Source organism: Fragaria vesca, linkage group LG5, assembly GCF_000184155.1.
Source record: "Fragaria vesca subsp. vesca linkage group LG5, FraVesHawaii_1.0, whole genome shotgun sequence".
Lineage (NCBI taxonomy): Eukaryota > Viridiplantae > Streptophyta > Magnoliopsida > Rosales > Rosaceae > Fragaria > Fragaria vesca.
Window position 1 is genome coordinate 22,166,818 of NC_020495.1, and position 23,832 is coordinate 22,190,649.

A 23,832-nucleotide genomic window follows, 5' to 3' on the forward strand; every position below is an offset into this window, starting at 1 on the left:
TTTAAGGAGAATTGAATAGAAACTGAGGGAGAGAAGAATTGTGGAGGGGTTGTATTTGGCGCTATTGCTGTTCTCTGGATCAAGGTTGGTGTTCAAGTTTAAATCTTTGAGGTTCTTTATTTTAATGTTGGATGGGTTTTTGTGATTTTTGATTATTGTGATTCAGATTGTGAATTGGGTAATGTGTTTTGTTTAGTTGTGTGATTTTGGTGCTTCCCTTCATTCCCATGTTTAGTTTGTAGATTCTGAAGCAATCTGTGATGCTTGAAAGGTTAAAGATCATGAAGTTTTATAGTTTGGATAGTCATTGAATTGCAGATGCCATGTTTTGTTTTAGTTATTAGTTTCAGATCATTTGACTGATGGTCTCTGTTGAGGAAATGTATCATTCTGTCAGAGAAACCAGTTTATGAAGTTGATGGGTCAGTTGACTGAAAATCATATTTCTGCTAGTATTTTCGAGTAATACACAAGGGTCAGTTTTAGATATCAGAATAGTTGAGGAAGAATATCAGTCTACCTTGGAAGTTATAATCCTCATCTTCATCATCCTCGTACTGTTCCTATTCATACTCTCAATACCAATTGTTAATATCTTCTTGTAATTTTGAATCAGGCGCGTCTTTGTTGTGAAATTTTTGTTTAACAACCATGAATGAAGACCAACGCTCACTCCTCCTCAGCTCCTCAGCTCGCTTCCCACCTCCACAAGGTTCACAATTTCTCTGACACATTTTATGTAATGTCAATAAATTATGTTTCCGGTTAGTCAATTATGGAACTCTGAATCAGGAGCGAAGCTATCATACGGTACGGCTGGGTTCAGAGCGGATGCCTCGATTCTTCAATCCACGGTTTACAGGGTGGGAATTTTAGCAGCCCTTAGAGCAGTCAAGACCCAATCAGTGATCGGGCTGATGATCACGGCCTCTCACAACAAAGTCTCTGATAATGGAATCAAAGTTGCTGACCCTAGTGGTGGAATGCTCTCTCAAGATTGGGAGCCCTTTGCGGATACACTTGCCAATGCCCGTGATCCCCAACAACTCGTACAGGTCTGTCTTTGATATCATCATTGCTTGTATGGGTGCATGCATGTTTTTTGCTTCCTCGTTCCATTTTGGAGATACTCACAACGAATGTTTAATAACATCTGACAGTTAATAACTGAATTTGTGGAAAATGAAAAAATCACACTTGATGGATCCAAGAAGGTGGAGATACTACTGGCAAGAGATACAAGGCCCAGTGGGGAATCTCTGCTTGAAGCTGCTAGACAGGTAAATCTCTTTCAAGAGGCTTCAAAACATGCATATTTTAGAATTTTTTTTAGGAATCTTGATTTACATTTGCTCCGTGAAGGGAATCAGTTCCATTAGTGGAGCGGTTGCCCTTGACATGGGAATTTTAACAACCCCGACACTCCATTGGATGGTTCGTGCCAGAAATAAGGGTGTGAAAGCATCGGAAATAGATTACTTTGAGCAGCTGTCCAGCTCATTCAGGTTAGTTTTCAGCTAGAGGTTGGTGTATAGGCTAGTTTGTTCTAAAAACAAGACTCATGGTGTTTGAATGCTTTCAGTTTAAGAACATTGTGTGGTTTTTTAGGTGCTTAGTTGATCTGATTCCTAGTGGATCTAACACCAGAAATGAGGCAGATAAGCTGGTTGTAGATGGGGCTAATGGTGTTGGTGGAGAAAAACTTGAAACTTTGAAGAAGATGTTTAATGGCTTGGTTATTGATGTTCGGAACTCTGGAAAAGAAGGAGGTGTACTCAATGAAGGGGTTGGTGCTGATTATGTGCAGAAAGAGAAAGTTGCTCCATCTGGTTTCAGTTCACAAGATGTTGGGATCAGGTCAGCTGTCTTTTGATTATAAATTTAATTGTGATTATCAAGTACTGTATGCCCAAAGCCTTTACAGTTCTTTACAAACTTGCTTAAAATGCCTGCATCATATGGATATTACTAGACAATGACTGAAAATCATAATTTCTACAAGTTGTTTCAATATCTATGCCTAGATGGTTATGGATGGAACAAACATACTAGGTCAATGTAAGATATTGAAGAAACTGACAGACTGTGGTGGTTTATTGGCTTACTGATGTTTTCCATGATAGCATAACAAGTGAACTGCTCTTGAATACTAGAATTTTGATATGAGTTGAGATAACTAATTGGAGTCTTAGACTGGTTTTCATAGTTGAAATGATGGTTTGCTTGGAAACAAGTTGTAGCTTTTATTTTTTCATCATATCCCTCTCTAAAGCATTTGGGTGGTGATGCAGGACAAATAGCGCTAACTGTAGAACTAGGCTTAAAGAACAAAATTAAGAAAGGGATAGGTCTACTAGCATCACACCAGTAGGTTCTCTAGATATCTCACCTAAGGTTAGGCTGCATCACACAAACCTGGATAGAAAGCAAAGCTCTCAAACTTTTATTTATTCAACTCTGGAATCAAAAGACTACAAAACACCTCTATATATAGAGAGGATAAAACCCTAGAAACCCTAGATCAATTAGGATCAAGTAACCCTAATATTCTAGAACTTAAAAGATTCCCTAATAACAAAACAAATCCAAAATAAGAAAGAATTCAGAAACTTTCCCAAATCGTGACTTAAGATATTCTGTTCCTATTCTCCATTAGCCGGTTTGCAAGAATTGGCGTGTAATGCATTTCTCTTGGGGTGTCAAGTAGGTCAACATCGCCATGTTCAGTTAGTTAATGTTCAATTGTGTATGAATAATGTTTCGACTTGCGCTGGATTTAATGATGGGAGTGGAACTAACTGTTGGATAACGTCTTGTTTTTCAGGTGTTGTAGCTTGGATGGTGATGCTGATAGACTTGTATACTTTATTGTGCCATCTACAAGTAGTGGTAGGATTGAACTTGTTGATGGGGACAAGATATTATCGTTGTTTGCTGTATTCATCAAGGAGCAATTAAGCATCTTGAAGAAGAAAAGAGATGTTAATGTGAATGATGGTTATCAATGCTGTCTTGGTATTGTGCAAACTGCTTATGCAAATGGAGCATCCACAGATTATCTCAAACAGTTAGGCCTGGAAGTCATTTTCACTCCTACAGGTGTGAAGTACCTGCATGAGAAAGCAGCACAGTATGATATTGGGATATATTTTGAGGCAAATGGCCATGGCACCATCTTGTTCTCAGAACAATTCTTACAGTGGTTAGAGGCCAAGATTGCTGAGCTTTCTGATGTAGCTAAAGGTTAAAACCAGAGAGTTTTGATTTATTGGAGGTTTGCTGTTTCATTCTGTATTATGTATATGAATGATGGACATTGTTTGTTTAAATCAGGTTCGGAACCACATAAGGCAGCTATGAGACTCTTGGCGGTCACAAAATTGATTAACCAGGCTGTTGGGGATGCTTTGAGTGGGATGCTCTTGGTTGAGGCCATTTTACAACATATGGGATGGTCAATAGAGAAATGGAATAAGCTTTATCAGGATCTACCAAGTAGGCAGCTTAAGGCAAGTGTCCTTGATTACCTTTTCATGAGAGAAAGTCTTATGCTTATATATGGATGATTGGATGCTTATCATCTTTGTATTTTACCTCAAGGTATTTTATCTTTATAGTTTTCTATTTCGGATTTGGTCATCTGTTCTAAAAAATAGTTCAGTTTTCTTATTTTCGGGCAGCTTTGCACATATTGTGCTTTTGCATTTTTAAGTATAATGATGTGCCCCGTGCTTTTAAGAAACTAACAGTGGCAATTATCAGGTCAAAGTTGTAGACAGAACCGCTGTTGTCACAGCAAATGCAGAAACTGTGGTTGCGAAGCCCCCTGGCATTCAAGAAGCTATTAACGCTGAAACTGGTAAGCAGCCTATGAGACATTTCTTATTCCATTACGTCTGGTATACTGCACATCATCTTTTCTGTCCACAATATACTTGGTCATTATGATTATTGGTCAGACACTCAGACCCAAGAAAAATGTCCCTTTGAACTTGTTTTGGCCTGATTCAGTGTCCCTTTGTGATCTGTGTTCTTTACCAAATAGCCAAAGAATACTATGCAACATCTTTTGCAGAAATTTCTCATGTTACTTTTAAGATTGGCACTTTTCCTAAATTCTATTTTTGGGTATATTCACAGTACAAACAAATTTCTCAGTTTTTCATTTTTTTTATCTTTTTTATATTTTTATAATTTGCAGCTAAGTACCCTAGAGGCCGGTGTTTCATACGACCATCAGGAACAGAGGATGTTATACGAGTATATGCAGAGGCATCCACTGAGCATGCAGCAGACAGCTTAGCCAGTTCTGTGGCAAAACTTGTAGACCAAAAACTGGGGTCTGGCACTTGATGATCTCCTCTAGCTTGTCCAACTGGTCTTTCCTTTCAATTTTTTTTTTTGGTCGAGACTTTCCTTTCAAATTAGGCTGTCAAATTTAACTTATAGATGAGAATTAGGCCTAGTGCCAAATATTAACAACTGGATAGAAGACCATTAAGCTTTTGATTATAAGTATCTTCATTCATAGATAACTGGTTTCTTTAACTATAAATTGTAGTTATAATAAAACAAGATATAAAAAAGTTTCGATTGAGAAGATAAGAACGTCTCTATTCGATTATTGAGTCAGTTCTTGCAGGGTTGGTTCATGTTGATTCAACCCTCTGTTATACTACATCTTGCAAATCACATTCAGGCTTCACTGGTCCAATACCGTGCATATATCAATTATCAAGAACATAAGAAGCTTCATAGTGTCACCAACTACACAAAGTTACATCACACCATTTTCTCCTTCCCAAAAAATACAACTAAACAAAGTTAATGGAGCAACTGTAATATTCCCAAGTAAACTTCTCAATTAGCATTCCCAAGTAAAGTTTTGCAATTGTAAACGAACTAGACTGTTTGGAAAAGTTTCCAATCTGGTAGAAATCCAATATGCGATCAAATTCTCACGGTAAAACTCTAGCTCAGGACTGTCCTCATGGTGGTTTCATAATTTTGCCATGGATATTGAGGCACCACATCTGCATTATGGGGAGGAACTGCCTCCAACTAGATTTCCAAGACTACCAGTCTACCTCATGTCCAAAGACCCCTGTACAAACTGTGGATCACAGACGCTTTGCCTAGTAGATTTCTGTCACCCAGTTAGCTATAGCTTTGCTGATTTAGGAGACCAAAGAGTAGGCCTTGCTCTTGCTCTTGCAGGTAGTGAGAAAATGAGTTTTCTTGTGACAACATTCAAGTAAAAAATACGTAGCAGCATACTGCCATCCTCCATCTATTACGATCCTTTGCCTCTGTTGTGCGCCTTTGTGCTGTACCTTCACAAGCGGAAAATATACTGGAGAGGAGCTTTGCCAACCGTTTGGAGTCCTTCAATTTGCATATTGCTGCTCTGGGGTTATTGGACTTCTCTTCGCTGTTCGTTGTTTGTGATGTATAAATCTAAAGTTATGTTTAGTTTTGCTGTTTGCTATTATCTTTGGCTAAATAATCGATTCTTCAGTAAAAGGCAGGAAGCAGGAAGCCCCTGACAACATTTAGAACTCACAAAAAAGCCGTAAGTTCTGTATTGGAATTGATGTCAAAATCTTTTATGAGGTAAACCTTAAAATCAGACGTCTTAGGATCACAACTGAAACATGAACTTTTATAATCCGGAGTCAAATACACTATTCTATGAAAACTAGAGTGGCAGTAGAAGCTGCCGAGCAACCAGATGAAAAGTGGGTGCTGCATTGGCTTGAAATTCCACAAGTGAAAGCATGACATGCGGCATCAAGAATGTGCTTGAATGATCTCATAGGCCTCTGCAACAAGAGAACAGGTATATTAAAAGAAAATAGGAGGAATCCACCCATAGGAGATAATATTTCCATAGAAAGGCTACTTTAAACATACTACTGGAAAATAGGGTAAGGGTGCAACAGTAAAACAACTATTATACAAAACTCATAATGGAACCGAGTAGTCCCAACTACTTATATAATCTTCTAACGAGATGGTCTGTTTGAACCTTTGATCCTTGTCTACAATCCAAAAATTACATTCCACTGAAAAGCTGTAACTTGCCAATCTAACATTTGTAACTCAGAACAAAGGGATTGGCTTGGATGTCAATGGAAAGTAGAGAACCAAGAGAAAGAAAAAGATACGACGAGAAAATTTCTAGGTTTTTTTTTTTTTTTTTTCTTTTTCTGGAAATAAAACAGATTTTGTTAAGAACAAAACAACTACAAAGACGAACAGTATACAAGAAGTCCACACAACAGAAGCTCAAAAGAGAAGCAGCGAAAAATCAGTAACCCATAAACCTGCTCCTTTCAAGTCCCTCAAAGTACAAGAGAAGCTATAAGCTCTAAAGGCCATAGAAACTGATGCACAAAGACCCAGCCAAAATCTCACTCACTCCCAAAGCTCCTCAATCTCAGGCCCTCAATAGACTTACAAAAATTCTTCTATTTTTCCCATCCACAGCACCCTAAACACAGCCAAGATACTGCAGCCTCACAACACTTTGGCATTCATTCCTTTCCCAAAACATAATTGTTTTGAGAAACCAGAGCAGAAATGTGCATTGAATACTGGCCAAACCTAGTCAAATGGTTAAAAACTGTTCCCATGACATGAGTATCTGGCTTATGAGTCACGTCTCTTGATGAAGTACCAGGGGAAATGAAGAACTACTTTTCTTTGTTCTCAAATCTTTATTCTGTTTCTTTATAGGATACTTGCTTACTTTCACTCATAACCAAAGTAAACTAAACTGGGGATAAAAAGCATTGCTCAGGCAAATACAGCCAACGGTGAAGGGTAAGATTTCAAAGTTCTCTACTTTCAATAGATTAGCATAACTGGAACTATAGTTAGATTTCAACGTCCTTATTTTGAAGAGTAGCTGTTCAAAGCCACTAAATTCCTTTATATTAACAACTTAGATTCACGAATAAACAATTTCCAATTCCAAGCTTGTTCCTTCTTATTCACCTGCTTCAACCATTCAAACACCATGCACACATAATCAGATATCTCTGATTGAATCAGTCTCACAACCCCAAAAAAAGTCAACAGCAGGATGAGACTAGCTACCTATACATACCGTAATATATATATATATATATATATATATATATATATATATATATATACGGCCTATAAAATCCAAGAACTTCATAGTTCTCTAATTTGATGGGAGAGGCCCAATTCCTACACACAATGAAAACCCCTAAAACCCCAACCAAGCTACAAACAAAAGAAGACAAACAACACTCTCCAAACTCATATTCATTCTACAACACCAAATCAAATCTAAACCCCATTCTCAGCTACCTATACATACATATATCACCATAGAAAATACAAGAATTCAAAGTTGTTACTTTCCTAAAACCCTAAACCCCTGAAATTCATAATACCATTTCCACTTCAATCTCTATATTTGAAATCAAAACCCCTAAATTCTCGAATTCTCCGAAATCACGTACCTGACTTTCTTGATGAGGATGGCCTTGAGCTTGCGGGCGAGGTCCTGGGACTTGAGCTTACGCTCGAGAAGCTTGCGTGCAAGCACGCGCTTCTCGGAGTTCTTGATGTGGTGGGTCTGCTCGCGCTTGATCATCCTCTCGATCCCACTGGACTGCATCTTCCTCTGCATAAACGTCAGCGCTTGCTCCAAGTTTCCGTTCAGCACCTTCACCCGGATCCCTCTCACTTGCTCCTGACGGTGGTGACTCAGTGACTCCGCCACTCCCTGACTCGTTGGCCGTCGGAACAAACTCCACGCGCTCCTCGCCGCCGGGTTCATCTTTAAGCACAGACTCAAAATGGGAACAAGTTTTAAGTGTCGAGGAGACAGTGCGGTGTTTTTTTACTAGTGCCTAGGTTTAATCGGTAATTATCTTATTATTATTATTATTATTTTTGGTCGGAAAAAAGAAAAAAAAAAACAGGTTTCAACTTTCAAGTATGTCCGACTTGAACATCACTATAAACGGGTAATTATCTACATATTTTACCAACAAAAAACCCTAAATCCTAAATGGTCCAAGTATGTCCGTCTATTTGTGCGTCCGGACTCTCTCTTATCTATATATTTTACCAACAAAGATCATATCCTGCAAAAAATCAATGTAAACAAAATTCGTTTGCTCAGCTGATTGCATTAAATTGACTATTCTGTTGAAGATTAGCAGTCTCATTATCAACTGTCCATTTATTTGATACATTCTGCTGAGCAAACGATCTTTTTTTATATTGACAAAAAAAAAATTCAAATTTTAAACAGTTAAGATTATGATTTACATCGACAAAAGTATGTAAATAAAAAAGAGGTCGGACACACACGTACATATTAATCCGGACGTAAGTTTTTTCCTTATTATTTGGGGAGTGTAGATTTCACATATATTCATTTGATAAATCTAGATTATTATTTTTTTTTTTTGAATGTCCATCATGTCCGTTGATAATATGCTGTCAAAAGGAATTGAAGAGCGTTTGTGTGCTTTTGATTATAAGTAAAGGAATACGGATGATGCTAGTTTTCAATATTGATTGCTCAAACTGCACAACAGTATACGATCTTTTCCCACTAGTGGAGGCGGATCAAATGTTCCAAATAGTGTACGGAAAGCTTGTAATCAGATCCAGCACAAGGCAAGATGAGCTTTTGGAACGTAATCGGTTTTACTGTATATGTCCCCTCTGCATACCCCTTTGGGAATTCTCATCATAATTCTATTCAATGACTTCCCTAAATTCCTCACTGCTCATATCGTTTTCTTGCTCACTCCACATCATTATTTCATCGTTGTCATCTGCAGTAGAAACATCACTATAAACGGGTTCTTCGTCTTCCTCCGTTACAGGACTAAGCAAAGAAGGCGACCCTGGATACCTTGAGGACTGCAGCATTAAGGGTGAATATATGAGAAACCAATACTACGAACATAAATTTGCTAGCAGAATAGCAACAATCAAATCTGGTAAAAAAATTGACCAATGATGCAACATAAAATCAGTTGAAGCACCAAGTAATATAAAAATGGTTCACTGGAACCCGCAGTGATTTTCAGAGATTGAGTCCTCCGTTAAGTGAGGATCTTTTGAGCATATAGAAATAGACAATCAGAATGTTATGATGCATCTAATACATACGCCAATTTAAGAACATTGGTACCAAGGCAATATAATGTCCCACATTAGAGACTTAATATCAGTATTTAACGCTCTAGTCCCTTGACTCCCTTCATGAATGAAAGAAATACAACATGATAAAGGTGGTGCGAGACGTGATAAGAAGGTAAGTAAAACTCTATTTTACATGAAGATGTAAAATGAAATGTCTAATGAGTCTGGCTGGAGTGGCTGTTCCCCTTTTAAGTTGAAGTTTCTATAATAGAGTGTGTGTGTATATATATATATACACACACACTTCAAAAAAAAGTCGAAGGATTATTCAATAAAAAAAAATGGTAGATAGAATTTGTATCAAATAACATGATAAAAATCATAAGAAAAATTCCTACTTGCTAAAATCTAACAAAGACAGCTGCTCATTTTGATCTGGCATTGGTTCTGGTTCTTAGGAGTTCGTTTGCTAATTTTCGAGTTTCTTACACACTCGGTTACTCTCGAACTCCTGGTGGGCGAATCACCTCTCCTAGGTGGTCATACCATCGGTTACGGTTATTGTTACAGTTACTATCACATTTACGCTACTATCGTGTTATATCACTTATATGCAGCTAAGCGATGTCGTTCGGCATCAAGTCACGTCCTGGTTACTTCTCAATATAGATGCGTTTGTGCATCTGGTTATCTTTTATTGCTTTTTTATTATAGATGCATCTGTGCATCTTGTTATGCTTTCTTGCTTTCCTTCGATGCGTTTGCATCATGCTATGTACTTTTCAATTATTATTAATAAACTTTCGTCCTTGATAAAAAATAAATAAATAAATAAATAAAACACAAAGACGGTTGAATAAACAATATACTGAACAAACAACTCAAAAATATAGAATTCAAAAAATATAATGACATTGCGGATCTTACCCCACAAAAGGATGCATTAATCTCTGAATAAGTCCCCGTGCCAGGAATAGCAGCTAAACTGCCAAAGGCATCATAGAGGCTTACTGACATCTTGCAATCACCAAACTTGTATCCATCTCTCTTGTTCCTAGCAAGTGCGGCTTCCTGCAAAGACAATAATCAAAAGATGAGGTGACAATAAAAATACCTCCGTAAGCATGATTTTACTAGTACACGACATATTGACCCGAACGGTTATATACAGATAAAATAAAAAACAACTGTATTGGTCTTCAACTGTTCATACCAGTTACTGTTACTATCAAACACTGTCATTGAAAAATCAAGAGAACTACAACAGTAATATCAAGTGCACGTGCTCTGATTTGTTAAACCCATTTGCATCCAAACACATTTACAGCATCCGAGCTATATTATTCCTTCCCCAAAAATCAAAAACACAGATGTTGTATTAAGAGTAAAATTCCAAGGCAGTGAGGACAAGCTTTCCACTTGAGTGCATACAAGATCCTAACCTCAACATCATACAATGTCCAGTACATCTGACTGCTCAAAACAGCTCACCTAAGGAAAACAGAACTAAAGAGATCACGTTGCATTCTAATTCCTACATGAATGAGGAAAACTGGTTTACCGGAACAAAGAGGAAAACCTTAAACCATTCCTGGTTTCAAAATTTTTTTTATTTTTATTTTATTTACATACATGATACATCCTCCAAGGAACAAAGCTACATAGCTAACATACACTTACATCATTCACCATTCCTTGTCTCGAGGAAAATGGAGTTTTATTACCTCTGCAATATTCTAGCTAGGCATTATTCATTGGCAAGCTTTCATTTACAATCTGATAACTATAACCTGTAGTCTACAAATATGTAAACAGAATGTAGCCTATGCGACAAAAAGTAAACCTAGTAATCTAGTATCCCTGTGAATCTTTCACAACTGGGTTATCAAATTCAAGCGAAACTAAATTCCACAAAGAAAAAACCCAACAAATTTGCTGCATTAGTATTACACTAACCAAACTCAAGAAACAACTGAAACTAAAACAGAGCAGAGGAACAAAACCAACTACCTCCTGAGAATTAAACTCAATGAAACAATGACCCAAGGTTTCTTGGGTGGTGGGGTTCACAGGCATCGAAAACCCATCTTCTTTAATAACACCAACTTCACTAAACACCACTCGAATCTCGCTTTCAAGCTCCTGGGCCATCTCTGCCTCAACAACAGGAAGATTACTAACCACAATCACACCCCCAAACTCAATATTGGGAATGAAACCATTTTCATCGTAAAACACTTCTTGGCATTCACTGTGAACCATAAAAAATAAAGCCGAATCAATTATAAGTTTGGAGTTTGAAATTTCTAAGTGTTGAGGAATTGAAAAGGCAAAAAAGGAAGAGTCTTTGTATTGAGAATTGGGTACCTGAAATTAAAGTGAGGTGGGTGTGAAGAATTCAAGTCTATGGAGGAGAACTGGATACCGAGCTGGTCGGCCTTGGCTTCCATGTCTTCCATGGTGGCGCTGTCTACTGTCATGTTTGGTGCTTCTGGTTTTTGGGATGGAGACTAGTTCTGTTTGGGTTTTATTGCATGCCAAATTGAAACTTGTTTGTGTATTTTGGGATATTTATGTAAATTTTACAAAATACATTCTTTTGAATATGAATTTGTACTGACTTTGCTATACAGTGTATTATTTCTTTCACAGTGTTCGGAACTTTGGATACCCCAAACACTCCATATGCTCGAAAGTAAATTTCTCGGCACTACGGGCAAAACTATATACACTGCAATTAATGCTACGCAAGCCAATTTGCTTCAAGTCGATGGGTTGCAAGTGAAGGCTTAACCCCGTTTAAGAAATTTCACAGTTCATAAACTAAAAGATATGACCAGAAAGGCACCTTATCTGTCAATACAATAGACCCCAGAGTTTGTAGTGAGAGGTCAAAACATATAATATTCAAAACCCCACTCAAATACATGATCACGGTTTTCTGAATCTATAACAAGCTGATCATCGCACACAAACAGATACAAATGCTCTATATACCTAATGCAACCTATGACATCTTTACAGTAATCTGGTAATCTCGTAGAGAGCCATATCTCAGATCGAACTGTAGCTGTCGTCATCGTCTGTCCGGATGTAACACATTATGGCGAGTACAAATACGAAAAAGGATGAGAGCTCCAAGGCCAGGGCTCCCCAGCCAATAACACCAGCGTGTGTTAAGATGGCGGGTATCGCAATGCTTCCAATGGCTGAAGCTCCAGTCAAGAACTTGGTTACGTTAACCCAGCTGTTTCATTATTTGTTAAAAAGAAAGTAAGAAGCTGATGCGGCTTTAATCTTCAGAAGAAAAAATATGTTTCAGTTAACCAGTTGAAAAGAAAAAGACATACGCATTATCAGATTCCATGAAAACAGAAAAATCTGATCCCACAAAGAACAGCAACGGCATGGGAAGAAGCACATACATTATTACTGCCAGAGAACAATGTGATTACTAGGCCATATGAAAATCGACAATCACAAAGAGGGAGTTCTTGCAATCGAATTCTCTAGAGGGGATACAGTTTTGACAAATATCATTTTCTCAGTGACAAGATAAAACTTAAGAGATACAGAAAGTTCAGTTCCCTACCAGTTAGCATCGGCCACCAATTATTGTACAAAGCACATGCCTGCGTCAAAACACAAAACATGAGAACATATATTAATAATGACCTTGAACAAAGAAAAGCTTAACAGTTACATTTAACTTGAGCAAATAGAAAATACAACAAGGACCCACCAAAATTTGCAGTACAATCCCTCCAGATACCAAAATTGCCAAGAAAGCAAGTTTCCCAGATTGCAAGCAGAGACGCATATAACGTGGTAAGTCAGCCATCAAGTGATCAAGTACTTGCCTCACCTCATAGATCGAAACAACTGAAATTTTGAAGTGATTACAAAAATTAAAGCGGAAAAGATATTCTGGAAGCAAGGAAATATAAAAAGCGGTCCATGGAGATACAAAGAGGAAATGACATTCGAGAGAAGTCATATGACTCCATAATGATCAATAAGATTGAGGTTCATTTACTTCATATCTAACCCAGACATCCTATTCGAGCCATGTCTGAAGCAAAATCACAGTATAAGCCTTTATTAAAGCCATGCAGAACAGGAGTAATGTCCAGTTGAATACTTAATGTCAAACCGAAGGTCATGGCCGGAAAATTACATATCACCACACTGGACATATATTATAATTGTGGCAGCAGCATGCAAATGACTTGCTAGTCATGCATATATATGATACAACTTCATACGACTAAAAACATCAACACAAAGCAGGATATTCACTGCTTAAACTATGACAAAGGGAAACATTCTTCTTCTGTGTGCACATAACAGTTAATAGATACTATAAAACAAATGTATCAATCTCGAGTACTAAGTGGATTCTCCACCATTATCTAAATATGGTTCTTTTTTCTTGTTAAATTAAGGTTGAACGGTTCCTCATATTAACAACAACTTGAGAGGCAGACCAGATAACTAAATAAGGTGACACGACTCAAGAAGGAAAAGGTTCAAAGACATTTAGTGACATATAGGAAGCACCTCAGTCTAAATACGCTAGACACTGTTTGGATATGGGTAAGGTAGTGCCATTGTGGAGAAAGGAAATAAAAAATTCTCAGAAGCTGACTTCTTACACACTTTTCAAGTTAAATATTTGTATCACTAAGCTGACTTCTGACTTTACTGTACCCTCCCTGCTATTTGCTAGAGCTTCCCATAAAATTAACGCTTTGGCTGGATGCCCTAGTGACCTGTAAAGTGGGTCGGTGTGATTTCCAGGTACCAAAACCTATTGGGGGTGAGGAGCTGGAATCGACTGAGAGCTCTTCCAACAAAGTGGATAAAGATACAACTAGACCCAAGATAAATGGTAAGGAGTGATTAAATTTAATTGGAGAAACTCTACAAGAACTGGTATTTCACTAGCAATAATGAGCAAAATGTTGGGATATTACAGAAAATCTGCATCCATGTTTCATGAATGAGAATGTTGAGAAAAATGACGAGTCACTTACAAGATTAACCTAAAATGATTTTATCATGGAAACATAAAGGAATTAAATCCAATTGACCATTTATGATGTAGACAGCTGAATACACCTATAACAAAAATTAGGTGGAAAAGACCCAAAGAGCAACCAAAATTTAACGTGGGAACTGACCTGAAAAGACTAAAATATGAACGTAACAGGAGGTGTTACATATAAAGAACAGAGCAAAGGAATCAGCTGATTCCATTTGATTGAGACATTTGACCGGGACAGTACGAGGATGATGAAGATGAGGATTATAACTTCTAAGGTAGACTGACAATCTTCCTCGAGTATTCTGATATCTAAAACTGACCCTTGTGTATTACTCAATCTATTCTTTCACTATGAGCATGATTCCGAACTTGTCTAGGAAACATTTCAAAAGCATTTTGTAAGACCTAAAACACGGATTGCAAAATCTACAAATACAAAATCAATTCTTGATGTGTAACGCTGCTCAACATCATCCACAATCAAACCAGAATCTCAAGGAATTCCGATTCAAGTAGTTAAATAACTAACTTGACTAATAACAGCCCAACCTTTTAAGGACCTGAGCTCCAACTTTTCCCAATTGAAACTCAAGACTCAGTTAGTATCAAGTTACTTGATCAACAAAAAGCCTTTCTTGGACTTTCCAGTGGTAAAAAGCCATGGAATCGATTAGACAATTACCCATATGAACAACAAATGAAATGAAATCAAAGAACCATAAAATCCAACAGACCCATCTGAATTCCACTCCCAAACAAAGCATTGCACAAAGTTTCTTTTTCCGAGTAATAAAGATTCAAAATTAATGGACTCTAAAAGCAAAGATTTCATCTTTCCGAAACAGAGTGTTTGAATCTGAAAGAGGAAGGCGTACCAGAGGTGAATTGGAGGTGAGAGCCCGAAAGGCGTGGCTGGATCGGGAGCTGTTTGGGGGGTAGTGCTGCAATTCTATAGCAACATGAAGATTTCCAGAGGAGACTGGAGTAACAGCTATGCAAGCAAGGAAACTAGAGTACCTGTATTGTTATTCTCATTATTGTATTTAATCAACATAAATAAATAATTGGAGGAAAATAATAATATGTGAAGCATAGGAGGGAACTTGGGTGCGTCATGGTTTAGGATCTAGTTATGTACGGTGGATGATGTAGATCATTTTTATTCGATTGTCTGAACATTTCAGAAAAATAAAATCAAATAAGAGTCTAAAATATCACACACAAGAGTTTGGTGTTGTAATATAACGTGCAATTTAAGGAAATCTTAAGGATAAACTACTCGATTATAAAATTTCAAGAAAATGAAAGAATACCGGCTAAAAAGACAATATTATGAACGAGAATATAAAATCTGAAGTTGTAATGGGGTGTTGAATTAATACTACATAGATACTACTCACCACCCATGTACAAATGACGCCTACTAGGTGATCTAAGCATAGTACATCGTTGATTCAATTACGATCGGACTATGAGTATCTAAAATGTTAGTATGATAGTATGATATGGTAAATTTTAGTTAATTCTTGTAAAATGTTGAGCGGATGATGGACGATTGGGCATTAATTGTGTGGGAGATGAACCGCAGCTGCATGAAATCGATAACTTGTGTAAGTAAATTCTGGTGGTATCGAGTTTGAAGGACGAGTTCAGCGGCCAGTCAATCATGTATGAGACCCCAACAACCCTCATTTCACAAGTATCCAAATTTGAGGGGGAAGGAGCAAATAAGTGAGAAAAAGGGAGAAAAGGTACCCATTCTGCACAAGGCACTTATGGCAATTTTAAACTGGTCATTGAGAAAGCAAATACGACTTCTTCAATGGCAAAATCTACTATATTCTCCAAGTAACTTACCTTGAACGGTAAAGAGAGCTCTACTCTATCACCATCTTGGGGTCCTTTTCTGTATCCAAGAGGAAACTGCTACCTTGTGGTATCACTACCAATGCGAAGTCGGCATATCCGTAAACGACAGAATAAAATGCAGTGTGGCTTTCGCAACTGACTATGCCATATAAAATATCAGTACCTAACAAAAGCAGATATACCAAACAAGAAAATATCAAACCCAACTCAATTCTGTCAGTCAAGAAAATACTCATCCACAGATACAACTTTCTTTTAACTAATAGTTCCAGATATATATATATATATATATATATATATATATATATATCAACTGGAAATTTATTCTGCATAACTCTGCAGTGTTCATAAATGTAACATAACGTTGCGCAATCCATTTACCTGATCAATACTTGTGGCAGATTCAAGATTGAGTTATTGTGTAATTTAAGATCCTGCGCGCACTGAACTAAACACAACAAGACAGAAAGAAGTTCCTGCATGTATATATGGAAGGGCACACTTCCATGGTGTTGATGCATTCATGCACTGATTGCATTCAGAGTCTTACCACATTTCCAGATACATGTCAAGAATCTCATTTATGAGAGAATGCTACGTTTCTCAGATACCCACATTTTAGATACATGTCACGAATCTCATTTCAGAATGGATTTGTTGTACAAGGTTCATATTAAAAACCAACTAATGCCGAGAGAAGCACATACAGTCCATCATTTATTCTGGTTAGAATCAAACATCTGAATCCAAATGATCAGACAATCCATTTTAATTAAGCACTTTGTGCAACAACAAAAAACAGTGATTGAGTACTTGCATTCAGATTCAGATACAGCTCGTCTAAAATTGCATAATGGAACGAGAAAGTAAGAAACTGGTCCACGTTTGGGAAATTTATACAGAAGACAACTGTATACATAAAAGAAAGTCATAAATATAATTCAGAAGAATGCACCAAAAAATCTGCCTGGTCTAAAATCTCAAAGACAAAGGTACGTCCTCATGTAATTTGATTTGAGTAAACAAAAGATGGCTTCCTACCGCAGCAACCAACCAAAGCTAGAGCCTCTGCATTTTTTGAATTAAAGTTTCTTCCAACATGTAATGCGTAATTATATTAAAGATTTTCCAAATCCTTTTAGCACTGAATTTCCTTCTTCAATTATTCTCAAAAAATAAAAAAATAAATAAAAAATCCTTCTTTAATTATGGAAATTCTTGTATGTACGACGTGTATTTACACGACGTAATATTAACCATTTATAACAATTCATACGTTTGACCATAATGTTTCTATATTATTTTCTCTAATCCTGACAATCCATGTATGTATGTGAAGATACACGCCGTGTATTAAAAATACTCTTTATACTCTAAAGTTGGCGCATACCTGAGCAGGTGTATATAGGACAAGAAACTTACAATACAGACCCACACCATACAAACCCTAGCCGCCTCCGATGGCTTTTGACCCCAAAAAAGGTTCTTGGAAGGCTAACCGGTCAGGTTTATGCCTAGATGTTCTTGTGTCTATTGCCAATCGGATGGATTTAGTAGAGGACTTCATAGCCTTCGGCCTAGTTTGTAAACCGTGGAGATCAATGATTCATCAAAGTACCTCCTCAATTTTGAATAAAAAAAGATCAATTGATGACAAAAAATTCAAATAAACCGAATGGAAATATGGATTAATCAAAACTAAAACCTCAAAGTTTTTTTTTATCCACAAACAACTAAAATGCTAAAACGTGTCTAAAGTGAGTTATTCCCACTTGTAAAAGGGAGATCGATGCCACTAAACCAAATGGTACTAGGCACTAAAATCTCAAAGTTACGAAACAATTCCAAATTATCAGTTTTTGAAATGATATTCATGTCAGGGGTAAAATAGGAAATACATTTTTTTTACAAACATTGAAGGAGGTAACCCCCCTTCTCCCATAATGTAGGTTTTTGAGGTTCCGTTTAGTAATGGAAACTGGCCGGACTCGGAGGTAACAGACTTAGGGAGCAGAACATTGTTCTTAGATGGAAGGTGTTTATTTTCTATTGAAGCCTCCGCCTGCTCTATTTGCGAGAAGAATTGCATATACTATACCAGTCAATCTTTCCGTGGAACAGATGGTAGGGGCTTTGATAGATTAACTCTGCCATACAAAATAATCAAAACGTACATAGGCGAATACTCAGGTTCGCAAATTCCACATTTATGGATTCAACCAAGTTTATAAATGTGAAAGTAGCTAGCTAGGATATGCATCTCCTTTATTCTCCTTCTACTCTATGGAGAATATTTGTATCTCAATCTTCCAATTGCATATTCTAAGATCGATGATAGGAGACATTACTGTTGTTCAAAAGAGATATGGATTCAACCAAGGGTTTGTTTTTAATTTTTAAAGTGTACAACTCTCTTGTTTCAAAAGAGAATATATACTAGTGTTGTTCTAAACTTGTTTCAATCTTGTATAGCCTTGTTCTGGGCAAGAGACATCTTTTCAATTTGCAGAGAAAGAAAAAAGTACAACTTACATGAAGGATCATGATAGTTCAAGTCAATGGAATAGATAACGCTCTTGACCATATGACGAGTAAGTTAGAAACAAGTCCATGTTTCGGAACCTTCATAGCCTGAAACTCGAGGACCAAAATTCCTCTTCTAGTTTGAGTTTACAAAAGATTGTTCAATGTGCGACTACAAGGTTCATATGGAAAGCCAAGTAATGCCGAGAGGAGCTAAATCCGTCTTTACTCATCATAAAAACTGAAAACATTGGTGGAGTTAATATAACTGAAAATGTCCTATGGCATGATGAACAAGATCCATAGTATAATCTATGTCATTTTCCAATACAGCATGAGTTTAACTAGAACTTACGGAAATGACTAATCACTTATTTGGAAATGACTAAGAAACAAAACCTCAAACTGTTCCATGATTTGGGGATTTCAAGTTCTCACCCATGTAACATTTTCTATGAGACTGACAGTCCTAATATAACCACCATGACAAGTGCTCTTAAGAAATGATTATTTATCATACACTGCTTGTAAGTTCCTCCAGCTTTAGGGAAAAGCACAGACCCCGAGATTGAAAACCATCAAAGTATATACTCTCCATTTATTCATTTAATAATTTTGGATGAAACAATATGATCAAAGTTGTCTCAATGCATGTAACTTGATTTGTAATTCTGATGTAAACAAACATAAGAACAACATTTCAAAGTAGAACATTAAATCTTCCATGATTTTAATATCTTTCACTATTTGTCATCGATTATACTACGAAACCACCTATTACCAACTCAAACAAAGACCCTGATCTCAAATTCCACCGAAACAGCAAAGAAATCAAAGATTCATCAGTGTACCTCCTCAAAATTGATCAGCCGATCCCACATTGCTTCACCTACTCATCCGTAGCAGCCTTAGCACTCCGAAAGCCCTTCTTCAACTCCGCCACTCTCTTCACACAAGCCGCCTTGGTCTTCCCCGGCACAGCAGCTGCAATCTTCTCCCACCTCATCGGCACCTCCTTGGGAAACGCCTTCAACGCATTAAGCAACGCAATGTCCTCACTAGCACCCCAACTAACCCCACCACCAGCACTCTTGCCCTCAGCATTGCCCTCCTCCCCAACCTCCTCACTCCCACTCTCCATTTTCTTCTCATTAGGCTTCCTCTTCCTCAAAAACTCGGCATACGAATCCGAATCACTCACCTTCTTCTCCCCCAACTCTTTCGCCTTCTTGATCACACTCTCCACCTTATACCTCCCCCCAAACGCCTCAGCAATCACCTCCCACCGCCTCGGTTTCCCCACCGGGTTCTTCACCAGCTGCTTCTTCAAAACCTCCACATCCTCCTCAACCCAATCCCTCTCCTCCTCCAAAACCCTAACCCCATTTCCTCCACCTCCCAAAGCCTCCACCTTTCTCTCCTCCCTCACATACCCATTACCATTTCCGGCCAAATCCACGCCAGGATCTTCAAACCGCCGCGGCTTCTGCCGCCTCCTCTTCGCTTCATCCTCCACCTCCGCCGGAACCTCCGGGAAGTCCACGACTGGGCCGTGGCCGACCCTTACGTCACCGCCGGTGACCGAAGGCGGCGCGAATGGGCCGACGAGGATTGACAGCGCTACCCAGATGAGCAGCGATTGGTAGGGCTCGGATTGGAGGAAGAAGAAAGCGAGACCCAGTAAAACCAACGAGACCAAAACGGTGAAGGCGATCCAGGGCTTGCTGAGATTCTTGTAGTGAGGCTCGGTTTCTGTAGCCGATGACGTCACCGCTTTGGATTGGAAGAGGAACCTTGGCCTTGCGTCCTCGTCCAGAAACTCCATTTTTGAATCTGGGTCTGGATCTCAATCGCACCCAGAAGCTTAAATAGGTGAAGGAGACGACGTCGTTTGGAAGCAAAGTCAAAGCTTCTTGCTTTATTTAACCTCTGGCTCTTTTAGGCTTAAAAGGTGAAGGCTTTGTTTTGAAAACTTACTTATTTACTAATGCGCGCCTTGTTTTTCAGACCCACCAAGTTTATACTGTTCAAAACTGTAATTAGATTTCGATTCTATGAAACCCAGATAGCAAAACTCAGTTGTGATGATTCAGAGCTGCTTTGGTACTTATCAAAAGGTTTGGTTAAAGATGCACGCCAGGTGCTTGAGAAAATGCCTAGCAGAAGAGATGCTCATGGCCGCGTTGTTGATTGGACTTGTTTGGTTACCAAGTACTCGAGAGGCGGCTGGGTGGATGAGGCTCGGGTGCTGTTTGATATAATGCCGGAGAGGAATGTGGTTAGTTATAATGCGATGCTGTCGGGGTATTTGCGGTCGGGGAGGTTGAGTGAGGGGTGTAGGTTTTTTGAGGAGATGCCGGAGAAGAATGTGGTGTCGTGGACTTTGGTGTTGTGTGGGCTGGCTGATGCGGGGAGGGTTGAAGAGGCGAGGCGGTTGTTTGAGGCAATGCCGGAGAGGAATATTGTGTCGTGGAATTCGATGATTGGTGGGTTGGTTAAGAATGGGGATGTGGAAGGAGCGAGGGAGGTTTTTGAGAGGATGCCGGTGAAGAATGTTGTTTCATGTAATGTGATGATTGGGGGGTATGTGGAGCGGTGTAGGATGGATGAGGCGAGAGGTTTGTTTGATGGGATGGTGGAGAGGAATGTGATAACTTGGACTAGCATGGTATCTGGTTATTGTAGGTCTGGCAATGTGGATGAAGGGTATGCTTTGTTTCGGGAAATGCCTGAGAGGAATGTTGTTTCTTGGACAGCCATGATCGGTGGCTTTTCTTGGAATGGATTTTGTAAAGAAGCTCTATTGCTGTTCCTTGAAATGAAGGGGGACTATGGGACAAAACCAAACGGTGAGACCTTCATATCGCTTGTGTATGCTTGTGCCGGTATTGGGGTGCCTCAGCTTGGAATGCAACTGCATGCTCAGTTGATTGTCAACAATTGGGACCATGATGATTATGGTGGCAGGCTGTCAAAGGGCCTGATTCACATGTACTCGGCCTATGGTATCATGGATTATGCAGACTTTCTGTTTATGAAGCACTCAAATACTCATAGTGTTCAGTCTTGTAATTCTATGATCAATGGTTACATACATATTGGGAAACTAGAACAGGCTCAGAACCTCTTTGACAGACTACCAATCCGAGACAAGATCTCTTGGACTTCTATGATCACAGGGTATTTTAGTGTTGGGGAAGTATCAAAGGCTTGTTATCTGTTCCAAATTATGCCAGATAAGGATGCTATTTCATGGACAGCGATGATTTCAGGGCACATCCAAAATGAGCTTTTTGCAGAAGCCACTGATATCTTCTTTAAAATGCGTTCAGAAGGTGTTTCGCCTCTGAGTTCAACATATTCAGTTCTTCTTGGAGCAGCTGGTGCAATGTCATATCTTGATTCTGGAAGACAGTTCCATGGCCTTCTGACAAAAACACATTATGAACTTGACTTGTTTATTAGTAACTCACTGATCTCAATGTATGCCAAATGTGGGGAAATAGATGATGCTTACCGTGCATTCTCTAACATGAGTTTCCGGGATTTGATTTCTTGGAATTCCATGATCATGGGGTTTTCAGACCATGGGCTTACAGATAAAACTCTGAAGATCTTTGAAGCAATGGTGCAATCTGGAACACAGCCGAACTCAGTAACTTTTCTGGGCATCCTGTCAGCATGTAGCCATGCAGGGCTAGTCCATAAAGGATGGGAGTTTATTAATGCCATGAGTGATGTTTATGGAATTCAGCCAGCTCCGGAGCATTGCATCTGTATGATTAATCTTTTGGGCAGAGCTGGGAAGGTAAAGGAAGCCCAAGAATTGGTTAGGAGGCTACCTTTCAAACCAGATCATGCTGTTTGGGGAGCATTGCTTGGTATTTGTGGGTTCGGTAAAACGAATCCCCAGGTTGCTAAATATGCTGCAAAACAACTCCTGGAGATGGATCCTTTAAATGCACCAGCCCATGTGGTCCTTTGTAACATATATTCAGCAAATGGTCTGCATATTGAGGAAAAAGCTCTGAGAAGGGAGATGGGGTTGAAAGGAGTGAGAAAGGTTCCTGGCTGCAGTTGGATTCTAGTGCAAGGGAGAGTTAATGTATTCCTCTCTGGAGATATATTACACCCAGATGTCGGTGAGATGCTGTTAGTGCTATTTGGCAATATGAGTGAATCACAAAAAGAGTCCAGTACAGTTCTTTATGTTTAGGTTAACTTTCACTGCACCATTGCATTTGAACAAGACATTATCAGATCCTAAAAAGCACAGACTTAACAAGCAAAGGAGAATCAGAATTGGATTCCATTAGTACTCAAGGTTTTGCCTTTATGTTGAACTAGTTTGTGCAAAATGCTATCACATGTACATTCGAAGAAGAAAGATCGACGTGACACAGAATTGATCCCACAATGGACGGTAAACTTGCTCACTTTTTTGTTTTCAACTAGTGTGATAGTATAGTATATCTTAGATATAATATCTATCCTACTTTTGCATGAGTAAATTGCTCGAATTAGATTTAGTGGAATCAGTCATTCCAAATGTAGACTATAGTTAAGAACTGTAATTTAGTTATAAAAAAATAAAAAAAATAAAAATCTTTCTGTTTTTCTTTTGGATGACAACAAAGCATGTTCAGGTAAGATTTGGATTCTACATGCATACACAGAAACACAAGCATTTCAGTTGTCTTATGCCCAGCAGGGGTATTTGAGATACCTATTGATTTGGATGATTATGGTGTGTACTAAAATTTATGATCTTATAGGCCTGCTGATGAGAATGTTTAGGAACCCTTCCTATACCAAGTGCCTCTTAAAGATTCTGGAAGGAACAAATCATACTTGGAAGGAATTATTGGATTCTATAGCTAGAGAGGTTTGTATTGATGCTCAATTGTTTATTTACTTCTTGAGTTCACGTTACACCCACCAGAAAACCAGTGCTGCATCCTATATTAGTTCCAGTAGCCTTCATTGATCTCCCAATTGTTGTCACTTTTTTATCGTCTTGTATGCTTATAAGTTATAAGAACTCATAATTATGTTCATAATGTTATTTTCCGAGCCTTTTACTTGCTTTATAACTCAGTGGGAAATCATTACATTTTGCTCGTTCCTTGTTGCATCAAATTACGGTTAGCACGTAGGACTTGGTCTATATATATATATATATCTCAAAGCGCTTCTTTGAATAGGAAATTTTAAAACTTAAGGTGGGCATTTTGTTATTTAGAAGCATATCT

At 38.3% G+C, this 23,832-nt stretch overlaps 6 protein-coding genes across 6 annotated transcripts; 2 read left to right on the forward strand and 4 right to left on the reverse strand.

Annotated features, from left to right (window-relative positions):
• The first annotated feature begins 33 nt into the window (after window positions 1–33).
• LOC101295338 (phosphoacetylglucosamine mutase-like) lies at window positions 34–4,401 on the forward strand. The gene is made up of 10 exons (XM_004300230.1): window positions 34–84; window positions 617–712; window positions 793–1,055; window positions 1,161–1,280; window positions 1,363–1,505; window positions 1,609–1,857; window positions 2,825–3,243; window positions 3,334–3,509; window positions 3,763–3,859; window positions 4,202–4,401. The coding sequence occupies exons 2-10, from the start codon at window positions 652–654 to the stop codon at window positions 4,351–4,353; spliced, it is 1,680 nt and encodes a 559-aa protein (XP_004300278.1). The 5' UTR covers window positions 34–84; window positions 617–651; the 3' UTR covers window positions 4,354–4,401.
• A 1,167-nt stretch (window positions 4,402–5,568) lies between these two features.
• On the reverse strand, window positions 5,569–7,862 carry LOC101295627. The gene is made up of 2 exons (XM_004300231.1): window positions 7,497–7,862; window positions 5,569–5,822 (listed from the first exon to the last, which is right to left on the reverse strand). Exons 1-2 carry the CDS (start codon window positions 7,814–7,816, stop codon window positions 5,813–5,815), a joined length of 330 nt encoding a protein of 109 aa, XP_004300279.1. The 5' UTR covers window positions 7,817–7,862; the 3' UTR covers window positions 5,569–5,812.
• An 886-nt stretch (window positions 7,863–8,748) lies between these two features.
• On the reverse strand, window positions 8,749–11,636 carry LOC101314190 (eukaryotic translation initiation factor 3 subunit B-like). The gene is made up of 4 exons (XM_004301658.1): window positions 11,509–11,636; window positions 11,152–11,392; window positions 10,069–10,212; window positions 8,749–8,916 (listed from the first exon to the last, which is right to left on the reverse strand). The coding sequence occupies exons 1-4, from the start codon at window positions 11,619–11,621 to the stop codon at window positions 8,749–8,751; spliced, it is 666 nt and encodes a 221-aa protein (XP_004301706.1). The 5' UTR covers window positions 11,622–11,636.
• A 306-nt stretch (window positions 11,637–11,942) lies between these two features.
• LOC101295916 (vacuolar protein sorting-associated protein 55 homolog) lies at window positions 11,943–15,221 on the reverse strand. Its single transcript, XM_004300232.1, has 5 exons — window positions 15,064–15,221; window positions 12,884–13,023; window positions 12,734–12,773; window positions 12,492–12,573; window positions 11,943–12,388 (listed from the first exon to the last, which is right to left on the reverse strand). Exons 2-5 carry the CDS (start codon window positions 12,980–12,982, stop codon window positions 12,196–12,198), a joined length of 414 nt encoding a protein of 137 aa, XP_004300280.1. The 5' UTR covers window positions 12,983–13,023; window positions 15,064–15,221; the 3' UTR covers window positions 11,943–12,195.
• Window positions 15,222–19,162: 3,941 nt separating this feature from the next.
• LOC101296204 (dnaJ homolog subfamily C member 2-like) lies at window positions 19,163–20,413 on the reverse strand. The gene has a single exon (XM_004300233.1). It carries the CDS (start codon window positions 20,403–20,405, stop codon window positions 19,470–19,472), a length of 936 nt encoding a protein of 311 aa, XP_004300281.1. The 5' UTR covers window positions 20,406–20,413; the 3' UTR covers window positions 19,163–19,469.
• Window positions 20,414–20,732: 319 nt separating this feature from the next.
• On the forward strand, window positions 20,733–22,796 carry LOC101314475 (pentatricopeptide repeat-containing protein At1g32415, mitochondrial-like). The gene has a single exon (XM_004301659.1). It carries the CDS (start codon window positions 20,733–20,735, stop codon window positions 22,794–22,796), a length of 2,064 nt encoding a protein of 687 aa, XP_004301707.1.
• The last annotated feature ends 1,036 nt before the right edge of the window (window positions 22,797–23,832 follow it).